We start from the raw sequence: 21577 nt of genomic DNA on the forward strand, positions 1-21577 counted from the left end.
TTTACTTGTTGTTAAATGCAACCCCAGCACTTTTTATTTTTGATCAAGTTCAGCTGCATTTGCTGTTAACTTTTTTACCTTTTAAGAAGCAGTTATTTCTGGAAATCATCTATCATTATTCTGCATTTGAATTAGATATTTGGTCAGATGACTTTGACCTGACTCTGGACTTCCACATCTTGACTTTGGACTCGACTTGGGACTCACATGTCTTTTCTTAGGAGTTGACTCTAGACTTGATTATAAAGACTTGAGACTTACTTGTGACTTGTAAAACAATGACTTGTTCCCACCTCTGTATGAAGGCGTTAATATGTTGGAACACTGCAATTATAGTTCCCCTGATGAAACTGGTCCTTGACAACAAAGAGAATGATCTAAAAAGAGGCAATGTATTTGGAGAAAGAAAACAAATTAAGACATGCGAAGTGTGGGTTGGGGGGGGTGGGGGTTGGGGGTGGGGGGGTGGGGGGTAGAGATAGAAAAAAAGAGAAAGAAACAATTCCATGTCCTTGAAAACCAATAAAGCTAATTTGAATTTGAGAATGAAGACTTTGTTCTCTTCTCTCACCTTGTATGACCTCCATCTCGCACTTCTTGTCTGCTCCCCAATCAGTTTAATCTCTGTCTGCTTATCCCTCACAGACGCTCTCCCTTCCTCTCCAACCCATCCGCCATTCATTATTGCTCACTCTCACCACAACAGATTTCTCTCTATGACGGATGGGCTCCTTGAGCACCCGTCCGAAAGCTCTGTCAGATCCTTCCATGGTGGTGGTTCACATGCATAGTGTTTCAGGGTGGGGAATGAAGGAGTTATGATGGGGTTTTGTTCTGAGGTATTTGGAGCATATTTGTCAATGGCTGGATCTAGTTGTGGTTGGCCAGGCAGTGAGCACGTCAGCCATGGGAAAGCTGCTACATGCCAATAGGCAATTTCAGAAAGAGGGTCTTTTTTCAAGATCTCACTTTTCTCTATCTCACTCCATCAGTTTTTTCTGAGTCTCTGTGGTTTTCCAACAAATCTACTGCCTTGCAGGCCTCTTTGCAAGTCCTCCTCTCTAACCACCTTAGCGTAACCCCCCGTAGCCTTTCTCTCCTTGCTCCATTCTGCCCTCACTTTTTCTCCCTGTCTCGCTTTCTCTCTCTGTCTACGATGGTCAGGTCTCATGGGGAAAGACAGTTGGCAGGATGCAGGCTTGCTGCCATGGCAACAGGAACCCTCCCTCTCCCTCAGGTCTCCTTAGCAACTACTAGCTTGGCATTGTAGTAATGAACCATCCCAGCATGCCATGCTGCCAAAGTAAAAAATGTGTGGTTGCTGAGATGCATGCGGTCACAGTGTTGTGATGTCAACTACAAAAAAAGGCATTAGAACTTTTATTACAGTTCTTCTTCTTCCTCTTTTATGTTTTCAATTTACTTTAAATGTATTTTAGCAGATTATCATGGCCAGTTTGGACTTGCTCAGAGCCAACACATCACAAGTAGGAGAGCATCAAAAGAGAAGCATGTCACCAAAAGTTACGACAGTACAGCTTAAAGAAAATATCTGGAAGAAAAATATGAATAAATTAATAAATTCAAGTAACTAACGATGACTTTTAGAAAAATATTTACAAAGCTTTCTGAATATAAAAAGATTAATTGAACCAAACATTATGTGAATATTTTATCATTACAATACCAAACTCGCTAAGATATTTGAGTGTGGCCCCCAAAGCAGCTATCAGATTACTGAGCATTATTTAAAGATAAAACTAATGATTATTCATTATAACAGACACCCCACTCAAGCTGCACAAAAACAAAATGATGCAAATAGAGGTCACTGAGCTTTTTTTCTTTCTTGACCATTTCTATTATTCCAGTGATATACTAAACTGTGATGGTTTGTGAACTGAGGCCCCCGTTAAAGGTTCATACTGATATGTTGTTCATACCAGATTTAACACTGAATCGTATATTTCTGAGATTTGTTTTGGCAGGATTGAAAATTCTAGATTCATGAAAAACCACTAAATAATTGCCACATAAATCATAATAAGCATGAATGAAACTGGCACATATATATTCGGTTTGTTGCATATATACTTAAAATAAAAATTCCCCATGGTTATATTTAAAATTATTAGTCCTTTCCACCCTGGAGAACCCTGTACCTGCACCAGCCCCTGTTGGTTGTTAAAATTGTTTTAAGGCTTGCAGAGAACAGCATATTCAATGAAAATATAGCCAATATCCTTCCGGATTCTTCATCCAAGTAATGGAAAGGAGCTTTCATAAACCAAACAATGTAAAGAACCAGAAGAGACAAAAGGGCCCCCTTCTGGGGCTTCTCACATATCCAACATCTGGGCAAAAAAGTAGCACTTGAACACACCACAAAAAATCACATCAAACTGCCATACATGACATACCATCTGCAGCTGTGCAAGATGACATAACTCTCCAGCACAGAAGGGGGCAGTAGTCTGTTTATGGTATTCAGCTTCGGAAACCAGAAGTAAAAAATGTAAACAAAACTGCGTTTGCTTATTGTTCATCTTAGTTTGATTGTAGTTTGAGGATGTGGCTAACAAGAACTTTGTTGTGGGAGCAGTGCTGGCAATGCATGGCCTTTTGGTTGTGGAAGAAGAGACAGAGACAAAACAAAAACAAAAAAGGAGAAACTATGATAAATGGGAGAAATCACTGATTCTCCAGCTACACTGAACAGCCAATCAGTCTGATCTCACTTAGTGACAGACCCACCACTGATTCTACATGCAGAATCACCTGAGAAAAGGTGATGGACAGTTGGACAGTGGAGATGCGTTGGAGTACGTTACATACCAAAAAAAATTGAGTCAGACGTTCAACTATGTTCCCAGCGGCCTTTAGTCAACTTGTTGTATATAGGACTCATGTAAAATGCAGCTAGGTTTGATTTCTGGTCGTTGTGTCAACTCTTTAGAGGCGTCAAAAGAATTCCCCTTTTAGCTGAGCCATATACATTGCTCCCATGGCAAACTTTCCCAAGTAGTTTAACAGCTATTTGTGTCTTGAGTCATTTCTGCACGAATACCTCAGTTGACATGCAATTGGATTTTTGCCAGTCAAGTCAAAATAAACTCTCCAAATATGAAACAAATGTAAGAATTATAATAGCAATTATTAAAATATATATACATATGTAAATGTATAATTATCAAAGGGCTGCACGGTGGTATGGTGTTTAACATCGTTGCATCACAGCAAGAGAGTTTCTGTGCGGAGTTTGTTTGTATATATATGTATGTTCTCCCCATGCATGTGTGGGTTCTCTCCGAGTACTCCGGCTTTCTTCCACCGTCCAAAAACATGCACGTTAGGTTAATTGGTGATTCTAAATTGTCTCTAGAAGTGTGTGTAAATGTGCATAGCTGTTTGTCCCATTTGTCTCTCTGTGGCACTGTGATGGACTGGCAACCCATCCAGGGTCTTCCCCGCCTCTCTTGCAATGGCAGCTGGGATAGTCTCTAGTCCCCACAATGACCCTGATTTGGGTTAAGTGGGTCTAGAAGATGGTGGAGAGATGAATGATTTTCAAATGATTTGTCTTCTTTGTTATCTAAAAGATGAAGAAGATAGCCTTCAGTCTATCGCATGATAAAGTTTGTCTTATACAAATTTGGGGCTTCCAGCTCTCACCAAACTCATAGAGTATCCTCATCCTGTCAGTTGGTGGACTTCTTGTCTTTTGTTTTCTTTAGTGTAGTTGCCCATTCACTTAATCACTTCACAGCTACAATCAACAGATGGGATAATGTTCAGCACAACCTGTAAGTCTATCTACGGCACTATGCTTTAAATTAACTCTTCAATCATAGGGAGAACAATTGCTTTTAACTGCACTCGCTCAGTTTACACGTTGACTGAAAATGACATCACCCGACAAGTCATTGCTGGTTATCGAGTGAAACAGGATAAAATACCTCCACTTGATAAACAAAATTCAGCTCTTTTGAACACACATTAAATGCAATAAAATAGCAATTTAGTCACATCATAAGGCCAATGATGTTCCCTTTTGAAGCATTTAATTGAGGAGCAGTTTGATACTGTCTTCAAGCAGCAGTCTCGGTGCAAAGGTTTTAAGCACTTAATCTTCAACAAAACTTCAGTTTAATTATGTATATTCAGTACAAAGTGTTAAATAATCATGGTCATGATTAAGTGCCTTTCCAGTGCTACTTAAGGTTGAATCAAACTATATCCTATAAAATGGACTGTACTTGTATAGCACTTTTCTAGTCTAGCTGACCACTCAAAGCACTTTTAACACTACAAGCCACATTCACTCACACAGCATGTCTTAGTCTAAACAGCTACATGCTTCTTACTACATTCACACACAGATGAATGCATCATGGGGTTCAATGTCTTGCCCAAGGACACTTTGCCCAAGTGACCTGAGGAAGCCGGAGTTGAACCACAGACCTTCTGATTGGTGGGCAACTGCTCTTCCTGCACGAATACCTCAGTTGAGGTATCTCCTGAGCTACAGCTGCCATCTCTTGCCACTGTAATTTAAGTATAAATGGAGTCAAGAGTGTTTTGTTTGGAACCTCTGTAAAGTCATGGTTAAAAATGTAAAAAATTTGAAGCCATAATTTGAACATTTGTACCTTCTGGTGTATTTATGTTCCTTTCTCTAGGTCGTCGTGAAAATCTACTTGCATTTTATGAATGTGTTACTGCCAGTGATCGGCTTCCACTGTGGATCATTACAGTTGTTGGAGGTGTCATACACAGCCTCCGGTGTGGATGAATGTGACAGCTGAGTGTGGAGGTGGGAGGTGATCTCCTAAGACCTGATGGCAGGTGTGATCAGGCCTGTTTATCAGCTTCTCCTTTGGCTCCCATAGGTGTCACGATGCTACACCTGGTGTGTGAAAGCTCCCAGGGGTGGGATAGAAAGCTGAGGAGGTGACTCCTTTTATTGAGTCAAAGGTGGAGGCGACAGATACATTTACTCCTGTTTCTATAATTTAGAGGATTTTTAGTCCTGTGGGGTCTAGATATTACATTAAAAACCAGTTGCAACTAATTTTAATTATGATGTGAAGTACAGTACAAAGGTTTTATATAATTGTATTTTCGTAGTTAAACCTGCATTTAGTCTTCCTCTTCTGGCAGAGTATATGATTACTGTAGATGCATGGCTATAAAGCCAAACTAATGATAATCTGTACCAGTTATAGTATTATGACCTTTTTTGATTGGAGCTATCAAACTAACTAGCTATTTTACTCTCAAACTAGTTAGTTTGTTAATGGGTTGTAAAACTAAAAAGAAAACTTCATAAAAACTCCTGCATAAAATCTTCAATATCATGTGGTGACATTAGCTCAGTTATGAAATAATACTCCTATGTAGGCTAAAATATTCTCAAAAAGTAAGAATAAAATCAAATTAACATATATGGGTAGTGGCTAGCCAAATAGGAAGCCTACCTGGATTTTTTGAAGCTCAGATGTGTTACAACAACAGTACTTCAAACTTAAACAAAATCCTCCAATGGTTTTCTCCATCCCCTGTTTGAGTTGTTAAGAAGGCCAATATGAAGGAAGCACCACTTATGGACACTTTGGATTCATCAAGCTTTACAGAACTGGCTGTAGCCTTAGGACCGGGCATCTTTGGCACGCAGGGAGGATTTTCCGATCTCCTGTTCCGCTTTCAGATGCTCATTAATCTGCCGGCTCTATTTTTATCTGCCCTCTCCTCCCACCCCCGGGCTTCCCGCCTTCACTCGGCTACTTGTCCATTCGCATAGGGACAGGCTGCCTCAGCAGGCCGGCTGCTCCAATTAGAGGCCTCTTCACTGGGAATTGGGTTTGCTGTCCACCCCCAGCCCCTTAGGCTCACTCCCTGTCTACCTTTCGCAGGTTAGCCCCAGACGGTGCTTCACTTTCTGCCTCTCTCCTCTTGTCTTCTTTCTCCTTGCCTTGTTCCCCCACCCCCAAACTAGAGCTCCACAGGGAGTAGGGGGGAGAGAAAGGCCTTCTGTCGCCTGAGGGCTGGCTGTAGTCTCTTAGCTGTACTTTGAGGAGATGGTAACTGGTGCAACTTTCAAGAGGCAACTGCTGGAGACACTAACTCTGATCCAATTGTCAAACTTTTTCCAAGTGTATATGTCAAACTGATGTTAGTGTAGTTTAACATTGTTATTCATTTTCAGTATAGAAAAACAAGGGTGCTTGGTGTTTGACATGTTCTGTTGAACTATCAGGACACACGCAACCAATTACTGAGAACTTCACAAATGTAGCACCTTCTGGAAAGTGTTTTTTTGTTTTAACCTGGTGAAGTGAACTTACACAACACTTTAGGTAAATGGAAAAGTATATCATTATACTACTGTTGAAGATGATCCTCAACAAAGCACCTGTCCAATAATCATTGTTATGCCTCCTAAGTAATGTTTAGTTTTCACAGATTTCCATGAACCAATGTTTCAACAGTTGCAGCAGCACAATTCTGCACGTTTATTCAAACTGATTGGTCTTTGCTGAAACTGGCCTCATACACAACCACATTATTGTGTTCCTTAAATGTTCTAAGTTACACTGCATTCCTCTGGATGTTCTAACCTATTATTTTCCTACAATTGGCCAAAATAATAGCATCTTTTTTCCCAGCTTAGCCCCCATCCAAACTCCACATGCTCACACCTACTCCAACCTGATTAATCCCTCTGCCTCCCACTTCTTTATTTCCCTTCAAAGAGACAAGTGCTGCCCGTGACATCAGTCACAGGAAGTGAATCTTTAACGTTGACTAATTTACATCGATTGCCTCCAGACAGGCTTAGCAGACGAGACCCATTCCCACACAGAGCCTAGATGCTCTCATTTAAGTATCCCCGCCTGCAGAAAACGCTCTACAATGAACACAGTCAGCGCTTTTATCTTCTCCCCCACTCCTGCTTATTATCAAATAAATGCGCGGCATAGAGAGATACCCATTGACAGGACCGTGCATAATGACTCCTGGCTGTGTGAAATGGATTAATAAATAATGGTTGAGCAAGGGAAGAAAACAGCTTTACTTAGTCCCACTACTTCTCAACAAGGCAGAGGAGAACAATCCCAACAACACTCAGCAGGATTGTGTTGGACCACATCTAATAGGGAGCTGCATGGAATTTAAAACGCAACAGTCCTCTTTGAATGCATTGTGGAATGCGCCATAAATCAGAGGTGGGCTCTGTAAAATGTGAAGCAGAAAGCACTATAAAATCCACTACATGATGTTGCGTTGAATCCTCTAAAGAGCCCTCTCCCAGAGGTTTAGCTTCTGTGAGAACAGAGGGGTAAGAGAAGCCAAAAAATGTCCAGAGGCAGAACTCCCCTGCAACCTTTTCCTTCATCTCGCTGCTGACAGAGCCGCTGCAGAAGGTAAATCAGTTTCCTTTTTGCTCCTGCTTTTATGCTCTCATGAGTATACTTTTGGTTCAAAGACACATATCCTGCAGTCTCCATGTGCAAACTCAATTGAAAGCCACACAGTCGAGCCAGCAAACACCAGAAGGCTCCTTGTTTTTAACAGAGCATCTCCATCTCTTACCTGTCAGTGATATATTGTTTCATTAACACTCTTGGCTTTGAGTGTATTGACAGCTTTTTTAAAATGGCAAGTGTTTCTGCTGCCTGCTCTGCACCAAAGGGGCTTAAACAGACTGTAAAGCTCATCATGAAGCTGTAATAGTGAAGTGTGCTATGAATGCCACTGTACCACTGTGCCAATGTAATAAGTCTGTCTGAGATAGAGGTGAAAAGGTCGATATCTCCTTAATGCTAGATTAGGGAGCAGCTTGATCAAGGCGTCTTAAGTGATCAATAGCCACTAAGAAGAATTGAGCCAGGAGCTTCGGCAGGTAGAGCTGTGAAGCCTATTATAACAGAGGAATGACTCATACTGTATATCCCAACCACAACACCAAGACCTTGAGGGGTCGAGACCGAGACAAGACCATGACACCACTAGTGTATAGTGCTCTTTTATCATCTGTGGCACCAGCAGAAGGGCAAAGTAACGGTGCCATGTGTTAGCATGTATGGAATAACACACCCGACTGAAGTGAAAAACATGTTTTCTACCAGGAGCAGTGACATCAGTGAAACTGGGATGTGACAAATAACACGGGGTCAATCTGGATGGATTTTGAAGACAGTGAAAACCTGTGCTTGTTTTTCTTGACTCCTGATAACTGCCCAACCAATTATGTCTATCAACAGCACTTCCACCCTCAGTCGCCATGATCCAACCAATCCCCACCCTGTCTCTGTGGTTTCAGGGTGAAACCCAGCTGAGGAGTGCCCAGAATTAACCAGGATTAGCCTTGGATTGTCGGGGATTACCCAGGCTGGAGAGGGATTAAGTATGATTGCCAGTTTGGTGTGGAGAGTGAGTAATGGGGTGTGTGTGTGTCTTTGTGAGCATGCACATCAAGTTGAACATGTTGTGAAATACATATGGGGGCATTTGTTTACATGTGTAGCAAATAGTGTGTTGACTCAGCTCAATTTATGTAGCACTTTTAAAATGCAAATGATCAAGAGCATATTACTGCACATCCTGAGGAAAACTGAACAAAGAGAAGGAAAAAGTAGAAAACAAAGTAACAACAGATTGAAGATGATAATCATAGAAGAATTATGATTATGAACAGGTCTCTGGTCACAGACATATACAATAAAATGACCCTTGTGCACCTACACAAGACCAAGACATTCAGACTTTAAAGAGACAAAAAAAAAACCAATAACATAGTTATGAGTCTCTGGACATTTCACGTTGTCCAATCAAAGTGGACCTTTTTGTGATCTGTTTGTGAAGTATGGAAACAGAACTGCAGTTGTTGGTGCACCTCTTAGCCCAAAGCGGAGGTAAGTCACAGAGTCGAAGTGTGTGTAAGGGACAGCTGGAATGGTGGAAGTTGGCCTCCTCCCAAAAATGGCCCCACAGGTAATTTGTGAACATCAAATGATGTTCTTGCATAAATTCAAGTAGAAAGCAACGTTTTCATGCAACGCAATGATTTTTTTCTAACCCAAGCCAACTTGCCTATTAATTCTGCCTAAACTCAGTAAAGTGTTGACTTATTTTTGACTGAACAAAGTTAAAAAAAGAAAACACAGTGTCATATGTTGGTCTACTCTAGAACATCTGTCCCTGGTTGAGGGCAGATGGTTGAAAGCACTGTGCAACAGCCAAACGACCTATTTGGACATTTTGACAAGAGGATTTGTCAAAACACCAATTGTTGGTTTATCATTCCAGAATGGAAAACATGCTATTATATAGTGTGTTACACTGCCTTCAGTTGTGTAAGTATGAATGAGCATAAGGCCAAAAATGGTGGTATAATTAGAATATTGTTTGTACAACAACACAACACAAACTCTATGAAAAGGGCTTTCAGTGAGCGTCTTGTAGATGCATTGCATTTCTGTAATCTGGTGGACCTCTTTGCACATGTTTTGCCTTTCTATGTGATTATTTTCAAATCACTTTGTAGGATGTTTCTGGAATGAGGATCCTTCTAAACCCTCGGACTCTTCCATCTCTGTCTGGCTGACCCAATCACTAATCTTTCCATCATAACACAAACAAAATAGGCCTAGGCTGAAAAGTAAAAAGAATTGTGGAAATGATTGGCCATACTGGACTCAATTGCTTATTGAGCCCCCCCCCCCCCCCCCCCCCCCCCAGTCTCTCTCTTGGACCCCTACAGATGGCAAGAATGAGATTTGAAGAACTCTAGCAAAAATGAACTTTTTTTGTCCCCTTCAGATCAAAGGTATAATTTTGATAATAAATAACAGGCTTTTGACAGTGAGTTAGATGTGTGTGAATTTTTCACATGTAATTGTACCAAACTTAATGAAAACGAATGAAGCACCACAATGCATTACACATTTATTCATAGTAACACTAAATCACCTCTTTGAATATGCTCTGCAACCTCCAAAAAATAACAAGTTTGGTTTTAATAACAGACACAATCTAGTCCTGGAACAGGTAATCATTTGGAAAGAAGTGGGGGAATGTCTTCAAACAGATTTGAACTTGCACTTGTGTTGGATTAACAAATGATGAGTTCCTCTGCTTAGACACACAGCTCCATTGAGATAATTGCTAGTAACAGCCAACAAGAGGGAAAGGGGTGGAGGGGTTTACATCATTCTCGTTGCTATGCAACACAAACTAGATCATTTGCAATAGATGTAATTAGTGTTAGCTAGGTTACCCAGAATAATAAAAGATGAAAATAATAATCTAGAAAATTAGTCATTGCTCCGTTAGTGCTGATTTGAAATGGAGTATGTGGGCACACAGCATCCTCTCTATAAGAGAGCACACTGTATAGTGTCTGGCCATTCATAATGCTGCTTCCAGTCTCAATATAAATGTTAGAGCTGATGATGGACAAAACATATCAACTCACAGTGTAATGTGATTGAGTGTAAGATTGTAAGAAATCAGATAATGCAGTTGGGGTTCAAATCACTCTAGCCTATATATGAACTAGAGTCAAATGAGTCTAGACACGCTGCATATGCTCCCAGGCTCCACCTTTTTCATCTTTTTGTAAAAACAGTCTAGTGTAAGTGTATATTGCTTTATATCCAAATTAACTTGCTCTCACTCACATATCTTTTTTGACACGTCTTTTGTCAGTCCTATAAACACATAAGAAATTATGACTGAAAATCATTCCATTAAGACCAGGTATAAATGCGTGTTCTCTTAAAGCATTTCCAGACGGTCGCTCTGCTCTAATAAAAACCTGATTTTACAACCAAAGCATCACCTGACAAAATTACCATTCAAGTTACTTGAGTACAATATCTGTGTAGGGAATTTGACTATACTTACATGTATGATGATCTCTCACAGAGAAGAGAGAGAGAAGCACAGAGAGGCAGCAGATTGTCTTGAACATTTTCTCTCACAGTCCTAAGCGTTGCATCATTGGACATTGGTCAAGTCTCCTTCTGTGCATGTATACTGGGACATGGTCTGTGATCTATTTAAATGGCCAGGCTGAGTTGTAGTAATTGTAGTTTGACTCAGCTGTGCATATAACCATTCTGAATACTCCACTTAAAGTAAATAAAGAAAAAATTTTTTAAATGTAGGGGAAACATTAGATCCTCCACCAAATCCAATTAAAGAACAAGAGAATATTTTCAAAAATGTTATTTTTAAACAAAATAAATCCATACAAGGTTACTTACTAGCAATTTTATGAGCGTCCATCTATTTCATATGATTTTCATTAGATAAATGGCTCTTTGTATTCTAGTTAGTATGAGCATTTATATTGCAAATAATGTCGTCTTCTAATCATCACAGCTACTGAGTAGATGCACTATAGTGAACTTGTATGCTAACCTCATTGTCATGACTCCAGTCGCTGCTAAAGTGCATGTGATACAGCAGTTTCTAAAGTCAAGTATGAGTGTAATTTATGGCTGCAGCTTTATTTAACAGTATAGTGAAATATGATGTAATTCAAAGTCAATTCTGCCCTGCCAATATTCTTGTTTGCTCAAAGCTAGTCGTGAATTGTGGGCAAGTGTCGCATTTTAGGAAAAGGGATAAGTGTAAGAATTCTGTGCACAGACAGAATTGTGTAACCATGGACCATTAGCTGAGCACTGGACTGGCCATGGGATAGCCACTCAGTGAAAGCAGCAGTGTGTGGGGGTCAAACTCAATCACTGTTTATGTATAATATACAGTAGTGGAGCTGGATACAGTGTAGTGGATTCCCTGTAGAGAAGCTGGATAGATATGAGGACACAATAATTCCCAGTGCTTGCTGCAATAGCCCATCTCCTCCTGAATTAGCACAAAAGCAAAGGTTGAGAGCAAAGGGAGCAGGCTCCTCCACTTCAGAATCAGTCTTTCTGACAAGTTAATATATACACTGAGGCTGGGATGGGCAGCTTTGTGCCACAGAGGGCTGAATCTACAGGTTTCATTCTGGCCAAAAGCTATGCTGGAGGTTCTTTTCCACTGTGGTGCACATTGTGCTAATAATGGCTGCTATATAGCCTATTATTGCTATAAACCGCATACTCTTCACATAACTACTACACTTATTCATAAAGTTTTGCTAATGTTTAACAGCATTGAAGTTATAAGGACATTATTAGTTGCAGTGTCTTCCAAACAGAAAATGCAAGGGTGCAAGTGCAAACATGCAAGTGACCTCACACAGCTACCTGTTCAGGTTTGATTAGCTGTAATGATAAAAGCTGTTTTAACTATTGTAAATTAATTACTTTGCTGAGGTTAGGGAAGACTTGCTTTTACCTACCTAAGACACAACTTGTAGACTTAGGTGAGTGAAGCACCTGTGATTTAACCTACACTCAACCTACCTCTTCAAAGCAGTATCAAGACGAAGTAAATTTTAAGTGAAAGTTTGTAATGTCACTGAAATGTAATTATAAATCAGGCAAGTTTATATACACCTGTAGGGATGGAATAAATTTGTGTTTTATTCTCCTCCAAAGTCGAACTAAGAACTGAATGATGTCCCAACTGAGTTGACTGATCCAGTTACAAGTTGGAAAACCAGTAGGATTAGCTCATTGTTGTGCTTATTGACTAGCCAAGCTATTATTAGCAAAGCAAGCTGATAACAACGCTTTATGCTGTATTTTTGCTTACAAAGTATCAATGTGTTCACTGATAAAGGTTTGACAGTATGTGATTTAGTGAGAAACAACCTGACAGAAGTGCTAAAGAACAGTTTATTATTGCAGCTATCACCACTTATTTGGGTACTACCAGCTTCCTCCCACAGTCCAAAACATGTATGTTAGGTTAATAAGTGATTCTGTATTGACAGTACTTGTGATAGTAGTTTCCAGTGGATACATGTGTGTACCATTTTTGTCACTGGGGAGCAGATTGTTCTTCCAGCTTTATAGACAAAAAGGTACAAAAATACCAATTTTCATAGTATAGTGCTTGTACCCTACGAGTAAACAGCGACAATGTAAATGTACCTTTTTGGGACCATTCCTGTACCTTGACTTCTTAATATGTTGTACTGGACATTTATCTTCTTTCGAGGTGGAAATAGCTGATAATTCAGTCATGTTTGCTTTTTGTTACCTATGTCAGAAAATAAATCACGTTCCATCATAAATTAATTCATTTTTGGAAAAAGAAAATTCTTTAATTGTGCACCCAAAAAATTTGATGGAAAAGGAAAATAAGAATCATCTTGACCAGAGGATTCAAGGCAGGGATGCTTTAGCTTTAGCATCTAACAAAGTGGTAACTACACAGAAAGAAGAAATAAAATTCCACCTAACTTTTTCTACATCATTATGGTAATTTTTAATTTGGTTTGACAGAGTACATATTTATCCTAATATCAGTTTTTAACTTAATTTGATAAAATATGCACTCAATGTCTGTTCAACCCCATACCTGACAATCTTTAATCTTAATCAGTTTTCCCACACATGAATATGGATAATTTTCATCTGGACATCAAAGTATATTGCATTTAAAGAACTCCAGCAGCCTCTCAAAGGATCACTTTACTATATCTTACTCAGTAATTATTCATTGGATCCTTATTACGCTCCTGTGATGAGATAGGGTTGACAAACAGATACCATCTAATCTTGGAACAGATAGGGGAAAACACAGTGGGGATCTCCTGAACCAGAGTTTCATTATTAGCAATTTTAATGCAGACATGCAGAATCACATTGTCATTGTATGTATACAGAAAAGCATGACAGCGAGCTGCCATATATCTATCTTGATAGATAGATAGATAGATAGATAGATAGATAGATAGATAGATAGATAGATAGATAGATAGATAGATAGATAGATAGATAGATCTTCATGTCTATATACAATATATCAGCAGGTAAACTAACAGCAGTGTGCGGTTAAGGTATAATTGTTGCTCTTGTATAGAAGCTCTCTTTCCCTTTCTCTTTCTCACTCACTCACACATACACACACGACTGCTAATCACAGCTTGGTACAGGTAGTGAGGCGTTGGGACTACTGGTGATTGAGCCTCCCTGGTGGATTGGAAGCAGGAATCTGACAGACTCAGATAAAAGGCTGTTTGGAGTTGCCTGCAGCATCAAACAGCACCAGCCACCTCCCCACCTCCTCCCCCCTTCTCTTTCCTACCATCATCTCTCTTCTCTTCATTTCTCTCTCTTTTGGTTTACTCTGTTGCCATAGCTACACTCAGCCAGAGCTGTCACGTTGTAGAGGAAACTGTCAGGGTTTTACTCTCAGATCACCTGATGCGGGTCGCCTCCATTGTTGGCCTGTTTCACATGCAACATCATTCAATTTGGCTTTGATTAAGTCTGCTCTAGCACACCTCGGCTAAGGAGTGGAGTCAGCCTATCTTGTGCTTGTTAGAGCTTGTGCAGTTTTGTCAATCTCATGTTTTGGAGAGAACTGAACTGCAGACCAAAAAGAAAAATGATCTCCAATCCACTATCCACATCTGTACAGAGAGCCTAGTCAGAGCAGCATGATTTGAGTGGAGGATGGGATGAAATTACCTGTTTGCAGTCACACTTTGGGGATGGGTGCATTTCTACATGAGTGAAAATGGTAGTAGGTAGGATATAAGAGTGATATGAAGCCCACTTAGAGCTGAATTCCCCCTGTAAACATTTTGTGAGAAACCCATTACCTGCTGTTGTGAATGTGTTGCTTTTCATAATATGCTGCAATAACAAAGAGACGACACCTCTTTTGGCTGCCTGTCCAGTTAGCCGTCATGTGGTTAGACGTTATGTTGGTGTGTGTGTGGGGGGCGCTTGAAGGGCTATTGAACATATATTTGCATCTCCTGTTGATTTTTTTTTTGGTATTTGCTTGTGTGAAAGAATGAGCGGATGAAAGAAGGAAGGAAGGAGAAGTTGAAAGTTGTGGAAGATGCTGAGAGTATGGATGTGTAGACATAGGGAGAGAATGAGCGATGCTGTGATCAAGAGAGGCTGGGACACAGAGAGGGAGATGAATGAGGTTGAGAGCAGGAAAATTGGACAGGAGGCGGGGAGTGAATGAAGATAGAGAATGGCTCAAGATATCAGGAGACAGAGATTGTGAGCTATGTGCAGGTAATAAACAAGGCTGAAGAGATAGATATCTCTGGAGAGGAAAAAGAAAAGTATGTGATTGTACACACGGGCTAGAGGGGTGGAGAGTTTGCTCCTGCCAAAAGATCAGAAAAGACAAAAAAGCTAAACGGAAGAAAAGAAAGAGAGTGAGGAAAAGCATCTGGAAGGAAAGATTTGGATAAACATGCTGTACTTGGACTAACTTGGCCAACTGAGATGATATGTATCCCTGCTAAGCTTTCCTTTAGGCAGGTTTAGATCTCATCAACTCACTCCAGGTTGGCACTGGCTTCAAATGCTGCTGTGGAGCCCGGGATTAACTATACAAACGCCACTCAGACACTTAAACAAGGGTCTGGAGAGGCTTATCCTATATAGCCACGCACACACTCCACACCCACCCACAGCTGCCACATCCATCTTCTCCTCAAAGCTGCTGGCAAGAAGACTTCATCAGAATGATATTCGCTGTGGTTGCCTACAGTCATATTAATTGTGCTATGGTTTTAAAAGAGGTTAGATGAGCATGTCCTCCACTGATTTACTTTGCCTCTCTATCTTATTCCAACTCCATGTGTTAGTGTTTCTTATTTCATTCTGGTGCTCTTCCAGGTCTTCTGCCAAATCACACCTCCTCCCCTTGTTCCCTACACTCCCCAGCTCTGGCTGGATCTCAGGTTTTCATATTTGGACGTCCCACAATCGATATGGGCTGTCTGTGATTGGGTTGCCTTGCGTGATTCATTTCTGTAACCTTGGTGATGGTTTGATGTGGAGGCTGCACTCATGTCCATATTATGACTCAGTGAGCGCATGGAGAGGAGAGGCTGGTCTAGGGAGGTATTGATTGGTCCTTCACTCTCCCTGCCCTCTGTGCTCTCCCCTGTGTGCTCTTTCTTTATCCATAATTTTTCTTGCTTTATGTGGAGTTATGATAGTGTAGCGATAATTTGAAATGACTTTGTGTTCTCAAAAAATTACATTTTAGACCTAAATATTCCCTTGTACGTTAATATTTATCTTTTTTTCACCCCCCCCCCCCCCGCCCCCCCCTCATCTCCTTCCTGTTTTTTCTATTCTCATTCCAGAATTCGATCAGACACAACCTTTCACTGCATAGTCGCTTCATCCGGGTGCAAAATGAGGGGACAGGGAAGAGTTCCTGGTGGATGCTCAACCCAGAAGGGGGGAAGATGGGGAAAGGACCCAGACGACGTGCGGCCTCAATAGAAAACGGGATGCGCTATCTGAAGACCAAGGGTCGCATCAGCCGAAAGAGAGCAGGGGCCATAGGCCTTGCACAGCGTCAAGTTCAGGGAGCTAGACCAGCAATGCAGGGCTCCCCAGAGCATGGCAGTCCAGCAGGGAAAGGAGGTGTGAGCATTGGTGGTGAGGAGTATGACACCTGGACGGACCTCCATTCCCGCACCTCATCTTCTGCCTCAACACTGAGTGGCTGCCTGTCCCCAATCCTCGCAGAGACAGAGGCTGATGAACCTGAGGAGGAGGAACTCTCATGTTCAGCTTCCCCTCGGCTATACCCCAGCCCCACCAGTACCCGCTCTCCAGCATTGGGCACTGGGGGCCACTGCCCCAATGTGGAACTGCCACAACTGACTGACCTGACTGGAGCTATTAGTCTAGATGAAAGTGGCTACCCCCAGCCACCGCAAATCAAATGCAACAGTTATCCCTATGTGCCTGGGCCAAAAACAGAGGGATCATACTGCGGGCCCATGTACGGACAGTCTTCCATGGGCATGCTGCGACACCACGCTCCCATGGAGACCATCCAGGAGAACAAGCCAGTCAGCTTTCAGCGCCCAATGAGGGGCTACTCAGAGAACAATGCCCTACAGAGTCTTCTCACGGGAGGCCCTTCTTACTGCAGCAAAGACACAGTGTTGAGTCAGGGACGGGAAACGCATGTTCTATTGACACAGGGGAATGGCGTTCACAGCCAGCACAACCACAATCACAGCCAAGAGCACGCTCACAATCCTGGTCTACACAATGGCCATAGCTCAGTCCATGACCAGAACACAACCCACCATCAGAACCACAATCAGGGTCACAAACACCAAGCTAGCCTCGAGTACAGCCACAGCCACAAGCCCCACACTGCCCATGATTATGGTCAGAGTCATGAGCATGGCCACAGTAACAAAGTAAATCCCAGTCATGATCTTAATCCTCGCTCCAGTCAGAGCCATTTGCACAACCATGCCTCCCACAACACTCATAACCCTATGCACAGTGGGCCTCACCATCACGCTCTGTCCCCACGGGTGAGTACTGACATTCTGCAGCCCTACAGTCTCAAGACCTCTAACCACTATGGGCCACGCCCCCACCTCCCAATATCCCCTTCCCTGCCACCAAACCCTGCAGGCATTATGGATGTTCCTCAGGACCCCTGCCGTGTGGCATCAGCACCGCACCCCCGTCACCAGTCTTACCCAGGAGCTCACCACCAGGGTATGACTGACTCCTGGCATGGCTACTATCACAACAACCATGCAGGGAATTCTGGATACCAGGGACAACAGCATAACTCTCATAGTAGAATGGCTGCTCAGCTGGAGATGGAGAACATCCCCAATAGTGTAGACTGTGATGTGGACTCCATCCTGCTCAATGACTTTATGGACACAGAAAACATGGACTTTAACTTTGATGGTTCTCTGTCTCAAGGGGTGGGGATGGGAATGGGCTTGGGTTTAGGGGCTTTTGCTTGTCCTCCACCAACACATAGCAACCAAAGTTGGGTGCCAGGGTGAACTTAGGCCTTAGGGTTTGATAGACATATGGACAGAAATCTCCCCCACTGGTCTAGGCTGCTGGTGGGCTGTGCCCTTGGACTGACTGTGATTCTGTTTTTCTGAGACAATACATATTGTCATTTGTTTCCTGGGGATTCTCTATACTTCCACATTGTACTTTTCTTCTCCTTCTTTGACCTTGTTTATAAAATCTCTGTACTGAACTTGCTCCCAATGAGCCCAGTGCTAAAGCGACTCTCCCATTGTCCTTCAATTTTGTTTAGTTGTTTTCTCTCTTCTCCCAATCTCATACTGTCTGTCCTAAGCTCTCAAGCACTTTACATTCGTCTTTTCATACAGATGCAGTAACACAAATACCAGGCTGTTGTGTGTTGACTGAAGTTTAATGTATGCAATCCACTTTATAGTATCTCTTTCTTCAAAGAAGGTGTTGTTCCTGACTTGATAACATGATCAAACAGCTTAATAAATATCTTTATTGTAGAGGTGCTCTGAGAATGGAGGTAAAAAGGCAGGGAGGTTTAAGGATGAAGAAAAGAGGCTCCTATTTAGCCTTTTAAAGAGGCGAAATGAGAGCTAAAGGGATAGGGTGGAGAAATTTTAGGGAACTCCAAGGTCAGCGTGATTCCTCTTCCTGCGGGTGGACAGTGGTGTTTCCTGTTCTGTTCAGTTCAACACAGGACAGTCATCAATCAGGCTACCATCAGCACCACCATCCTTTCTTTAATCTCCAAAGTAATGCCAGATTGATGCATCACCATTGCAAATCTAATGTGCTCCTCTGTTTTTTCAACCCCCTCTTCTCCCTCTTCAACTCCGGACACACTGTCTTAATGTGTTTTGGTGAAAGTGATGATAAAAGTCACTCTGCACTAAATGGGGGAGGGATAGAAAGGGATCGTGTTCGAGAAGTCACGGGAAGGAGAGTTGCGTTGAGGGGAGATGATTGGAGAAGAGAAATGCAAATATTCCCTGTGTGCCTCTTTCTCTCCATTTTGTGGATTTATGTAGCTTTCCCCATAATGAAATAAGCAACGATCAGAGCTTGCTGTACATCCTGAGGAGCTGTCTGATTGGCCTGTGCCGGGCTACCTCAGCGTGGCACCTTCACATGCTGACCCCAGAACAGCTTCGCGAGCAGCTGCGGTCAGGCCAGGGTGTTGATGGAGCTGCTGTCCTTAGAACCCCAGTAACCTTGTCTAATTCACTAGCACCTGGGTTCAAGCCCACGTTGTGCTTTTACTCCTATGAATTACTACACTGATGAACAGCGTCAGCAGATTACTATTTTGCGCTATCTCCTCTTCCCAGGCTCCCTCCTATCGCGCCACCCTATCCCGAGGTTACTCGGAGGGTAAACAAGAGTAATTAACCGCCAAACAAGATGGATGATTTATGCAAGTGCATGTATTCGCTCATTGGCACAAAGTAATAATTCTTCCACCTGCCAAGCACAAGTAGTGTGATTTTTGAGAGGTGGTGCCCTGCGACAAGGTAAAGCGATTGGAAAGTGGTGTGCTTACAGTGTCCTTCAAGTCTTTTAAGCATCCTCTTTATGAGAGTTTGTGCCCAACCCTGGCCATAGCTTTACTTTGCTGTTGTCTTTTCTTGTGCTCGTTCTGTGATTGTGCTGGTGTCCGTCCAAAACAGTGTGGATAAAAGCTTCCGTGTGCATTTTATCATCTTCATGGGCAGCTTGAAAACAGACAAAGGGGGTCAAGAGCTAACCAGTGCTCTGGTTTCTGTCCCTCTAAGGGCAGAGAGAACAGGAAAATGAGAGGATGATGAAAGGTAGATAGAGAAATGCTGAATGAAAGAGCTAAATGAGTAGGCAGGATCTGTTAGACTTTAGGAGATTTTCCAGCTCAGTAGCTTTCTGTAAAATTGGCTGTTTCAATCAGGCCAAATGTCAAGTGCTACTCGGCCAGCTCCAGTGAGCTTTGACCAGAAAGTCACTTCTCCCTTGAGATCAAGGACAATGACGGGTATTTCCATGTGTATTTCTTTTTATTCTTCTTTCTTTTTCATGAATTAAGATGGCTCATTGTTGTTACCCAATTGTAATTTGTTCTCCGGCCCGTGTGCACTTGTGTGTCAAGCTTCTCGTGTGTGTGTGTGTGTGTGTTTGGGGGTGTGTGGGTGTGTGTCTGTGTGTGTAGCACAGTGATGTACAAGAATTGATTAATGGAATATTGTTGAGAAGTAACTTGCCCTGGTATTGTCCATGCCTGGCTGAGTGCAGCATACATAATATATACAGTTTATATTTATTGGTTTTGATCTATGGAGGACCCCTCACTGCTCTGTCTTCTTGTTGACAAAGAGTCAGAATGCTATTTCAGTTTGACTGCATCTCATTCTGTACATAATCTATATTGACAAAATTGTATTATAATTTTTTTGCAAATATCAATTTCTTTTCTAAAATGATGTATCTGCTCATCTGGTGACTGTAAAATAAATAAAAAAAGAAAACAGATCTTTTTGTGTTTATGTTATCTGCATACACAAGCAAATATACATTGATGTTACAGCGCTTACACAGTCATCTGATCCTGATCAAGGTAAGACATTGTTGGGATTTACAGTCTCTACAATGGGTGTTCAAGTAAAATTTTATAAGCTAAGCTGTAGGAAAAAATATAAATTCTAACAATCTGATGGATAAATCTCTGACGGGAGTTTTGGTAATGCCGTTAATGTCCACATTTGAAAACAAATTATTCATATAGGGACAGTCTGCACTGTGTTTTTAATAATTACATTTATGTTGCCTAGTAGGGCTGGACAGTGGTGAGTTGGTTAGGATTGTCGCCACACAGAAAGAGGGTTCCCAGCTGAGGCCTTTCTGTGTGGCGTTTGCATGCTCTCAGGCATGTATGTGTGGGTTCTCTTTAGGTACTCCCACTTCACACCTTCCAAAAACATGCTTGTAAAGTTAACTGGTGTTTCTAAATTGACCCTAAAAGTCCCTGTGAGTGTCCATGGTTGTTTATATCTGTGATGGACTGGCAACCCATCCAGGGTGTACCCCGCCTCTCACCCAATGCGTGAGTTGTAGACTGTGTGTTGCAGGTGGGGCAGAGCAGGTCATGGAGAGTGTCAGGCAGAGTCTGTGAAGCCCCTGCAGCACACCTGTTGCTCATCTACCTTCATCAGTCACTGGCTTTATAAGGACTGGCTGGAGCCACAGATGACGTCTGAAGATTGTCTTACTACCTTCGTGGTAAATCTGGTCCCCGGTTAACTCTCATAACAAAGGTATTCCTTGTGTCTTACCTTTGCCTTCTCTTCCAGTTACTCCCCGTTGAGATCTTCGTTCCTGGAATCCTACTGAATTATTACTCCTTCGATGATTCACCAGTCTACTCCGGATCTGCTGCCTGCTCACCCTGACTGCTGTCAGAACAGCTTCACAATCAAGGAAATAAGTAAGCATCTCTGTCTGCTTCACATTACGGCTTGTCCTTGGACTCAACCGACCAACACTCTCGTTATAGTGACCCAACGGACCAGAACCTCCTGGAATCTTCCTTACCATCTAATCATTGTAAATAAACTATTCTCCGTCTTACTGTCTCAGTCTGCTCTTGGGTTCAACCTTATTTGTGTGTGTGGCTACCAGTAGCC

The 21577-nt window shown here is 42.0% G+C and overlaps 1 protein-coding gene across 1 annotated transcript in view; it reads left to right on the top strand.

Moving 5' to 3' along the window:
- The window catches only part of foxo6b (forkhead box O6 b), a 50529-nt gene extending 30137 nt beyond the window's left edge, over positions 1–20392 (top strand). Inside the window, exon 2 of the mRNA XM_072370965.1 lies at positions 16253–20392. Within this exon, the coding sequence (XP_072227066.1) occupies positions 16253–17944 (1692 nt within the window). The 3' untranslated portion in view covers positions 17945–20392. The remainder of the gene's footprint in view (positions 1–16252) is intronic.
- The last annotated feature ends 1185 nt before the right edge of the window (positions 20393–21577 follow it).

Source organism: Leuresthes tenuis, unplaced genomic scaffold (genome assembly GCF_036924035.1).
Source record: "Leuresthes tenuis unplaced genomic scaffold, fLeuTen1.0.hap1 SCAF_18, whole genome shotgun sequence".
In the NCBI taxonomy this organism is placed as follows: domain Eukaryota; kingdom Metazoa; phylum Chordata; class Actinopteri; order Atheriniformes; family Atherinopsidae; genus Leuresthes; species Leuresthes tenuis.